General features: G+C 35.0%; 1 protein-coding gene across 1 annotated transcript in view; it reads right to left on the bottom strand.

Annotated features, from left to right (window-relative positions):
• Positions 1-3,489, bottom strand: part of LOC107293460 (usherin-like) — a gene marked incomplete at its 3' end in the record, with an annotated part of 212,151 nt that overhangs the window by 30,823 nt on the left and 177,839 nt on the right. The window contains exon 30 of the mRNA XM_015822612.1: positions 2,682-2,795. Coding sequence (XP_015678098.1) covers positions 2,682-2,795 — 114 coding nt within the window. The remainder of the gene's footprint in view (positions 1-2,681; positions 2,796-3,489) is intronic.

The raw sequence follows: 3,489 nt of genomic DNA, 5'->3' as shown, positions 1-3,489 counted from the left end.
AACATAACATAACATAACATAGTTTGCATAAATATATTTTCTCAATCACTTATAGAATGCCTGGTTTGAATATATCAATCATTTGAAAAGGAAATAAATCTTTCTTTATTTTAGAAAATCTGACTCCAAGTTTGACTATATTTTCATATTTATATATTAGCTTCTTTCACAGCAATCCACAAATACTCTAATTCATAAGCATTAGGTTATCAATTTATTGATGTACCTAAGAGGGCATTTAAAATACTTTTGGAGATGCTAACTGAATTTAGAAATTTAAAATAGGACTTATCTGAACAGATTACAATAGCACTTAGACTTATATATTGCTTCACAGTACTTTACAGCCCTCCCTTAGTGGTTTACAGAGTCTGTATATTGCCCCCAATAATCTGGGTCCTCATTTTTTGGACCTTGGAAGGATGAAAGGCTGAGTCAACCTTGAGCCAATGAGACTCAATCTGCCAAACTGCCAGGAGTCAGCAGAAGTAGCCTGCAGTGCTGCATTCTAACCACTGAGCCACCTAACAGTGCTCAGATAATTTAAGAGTACATTTTGAAGTAGAAGAGCAAACTTTAAGTGACATCTCAGAAGAGATCACAAAGATACTCATAAAACCAAAACTTTTTATAAATAGCTCTCTCCTCCATTCATGTTAAACTAGAAATGTGTGAAGATCATCTGTCTCAAGCTCCAACTTAGATATTTACACCTATTTAGTTCCACATGATGTATCGTATTTCCAAATGCTGAAAAACTCACATTTAGCTAAATGAAAATACAAGAAATACTTATTTCAGAGATGCTGGTTCCTAATAAGTTAAATGATTAATTACCAGATAAGTACATCAACTGTTTGGTTCATATTTTTCCAGAATATACTGTTTCAAATTATGTATTATTGTTGTATAAAGTCTATGAGCTTACAGTGATATACTGTACACCACTATTGAGAAAAGGCTAACATAGTATATTTATTGGATTCATAGCTTGTGAAATCAATAATCAGACCGTGGGGGCATGAAAGAACATTGGGACAACTACACTATAGATTGGGGGCTTGGTAAGAGAATCACTTGGCCTCTAGAGCAACTTGGACTTTTCTAAGTTTTCCAGTCAGACAGAAGTTACTGGGATTATCTGGTACAAGTTCTGGAGTTACTAATGCTCAGCTAAATGCCTATATGAATGCCATCTAAACACATGCTTCTTGTGTATGAAACAAACTAGTAAATCTTTTAAACTTTAATCTTTGCCTGAGTTAATATTTCCCTCTTGCTTGTAAGCATGGTCACTTGTTCAGGCTAAAGGTTCCCTATTGATTTGAGCTGGAGTTAAAGTCTGAACTAATTAATTCCCATTTAGATGAAAAGAGGATGACAAAATTTATGAAACAACCATGCATAAATCTGCTCTGGGCCATCGATAGCTCTGTGAAAAGGACTCTATCTATTCCCTTATAGTCACATGAGTTTGGGTTTTCTTGTAGCCAAGAAATATTTACCAATGAACCACAAATTTGGGGGTTGCTTTATTAACCAGAGTGTGATAAGAAAGTGGAGGTTTCTATTCTGTCATGCGGTTATTGCCTTCTCCCTGAACTGAGATAAAGATTATAGGAAAGGATGTGTTTTACTTTTTTTGAACATCTATATTTATTCAATATTGTATCAGTTATCAAGCAGTCATTTAGACATTCAGACTGAATTGTGTGATAGCTGAACATATAACAAATTTAATATGAAGAAAAAAATTAACTTTTGAAATTGACTCATGGTTTATGAATGTTTTACCTGAGCCTGATAAAGATCATTCTCTAAAAGACAGGTCCTTCTGTTCTATCTAAACTTTTAATCCATATTTATTTTATTTATTTATCAGATTCAGGTACTGCCCTTGCCAGTCTCAAAGTGACTCTGAGTGAAATAACCAAATTAATATTATTTCATGAGAAAAGCTGTGGATTTAGATTGGCATGAATTTAAAAACTGGCTTATGTCATGTCCTTTTGTGCTTAATGTAAATGTCCTGCAATTTTTTTGAGAACTCCACATTACTCAATACATAGAAGTTATTGAGATGGTGTAAAGGCAAAGCATTTTCTCTCTCGTGTAACTCTTGTGGTTAATGCCAGCTTCAGAACTATAATTTAAGCTTGTAACTTTTAAGTTTCAAGTACAACAGTTTAATAAATGGCCCAATTGGCATTTTGAGATTCTATCAGGCTGAAATAATTGTTGCCTGTGCTGGTGTTTAGCAGTTAAAAGAGACCATGGAAATCAACCGTTTGATTCTCAATTTCATACTGTGCCATACAATCAATTCTTTTTAGTCAGACTGTCTCTAGATTTACTTCTGAGCCATAGTAAAATGAGGAAGCTTTCATTAATCTTTCAGATGCTTCATATTAATGACAAGGCTCTTGCATGAACAATGTAACAGCAATTAAAAAGCCCATTAATCTGCATTACAGCTATTAAAGATGCATGTCATTAAAGGGTATGGAGTTTGATTCATTTTAGCACCCCCCAAAAAATGGAGCAATTATGGTCTGGCAATGCACTTTGTCATCAAATTAGGTTGGGGTTTTCCAGCAAATGGTTTTGCAGCATTTAGCTCCTTTCCTATTTTATTATTCATGACTGAAATGTGGAAGTCAAGACCTTTGAAATTACTTTACCTTCTTGTGGAGTGGAGATGTTCAAGGCATGTGAGCTCTCTGTACAGCCTGCCAAAGTGCAAGCCATTAGGGTTACAGCATAGTTTGCAAAGGGACGCAAACCTGTCAGCAGACCTGCAACAGAAGGAATCCATGCTGAGTGTACAATGGGCAAAGATAGCATGCAGATATATCTTAAGATAGTTTAACCCAACAGTGAGTCTAATTCCACATTGTCTGTTTATAACAGAGAGAAATGCATTGAGCCTCAGCTAAGAAATTTTGTTATCCTCTTGAGGTTTCAGCTGGGTTTTATCTAAGCAGGATGCCTCAATTTCACTTTCATCCTATAGAAATACATTGTTATTCAGATGCAGGTTGTAATAACTGTTTTCAGTGTTATGGCTATCCAGCCTAGTGCAACCTTATACTTTAGACAGGATTTTAAAGGGGTTTGCAGCGAGTTACTGTATTAATTTTTGATGTTGTACTTTATTATTTTGGATTGAGTCTCCATATAAGCGCACAGCAAATAAAGATACTACTACTACTATTATTATTATTATTATTTAGCTGTTTGAAAACTATGAAGAATCACTTAAATATGAGCCAGCAGTATGCTGCAGCTGTCAAAAAAGCCAACACAGTACTGGGCTGCATTAACAGAGGGATAGAATCAAGATCACGTGAAGTATTAATACCACTTTACAATGCCTTAGTAAGGCCACACTTGGAATACTGCATCCAGTTTTGGTCACCACGATGTAAAAAAGATGCTGAGACTCTAGAAAGAGTACAGAGAAGAGCAACAAAGATGATTAGGGGACTG

This window comes from Protobothrops mucrosquamatus, unplaced genomic scaffold, assembly GCF_001527695.2.
Source record: "Protobothrops mucrosquamatus isolate PMUCROS unplaced genomic scaffold, P.Mucros_1.0 scaffold1626, whole genome shotgun sequence".
NCBI lineage: Eukaryota > Metazoa > Chordata > Lepidosauria > Squamata > Viperidae > Protobothrops > Protobothrops mucrosquamatus.
Note: the sequence above shows the minus strand (reverse complement) of the source record. Positions and strands in the feature narration are given on the sequence as shown.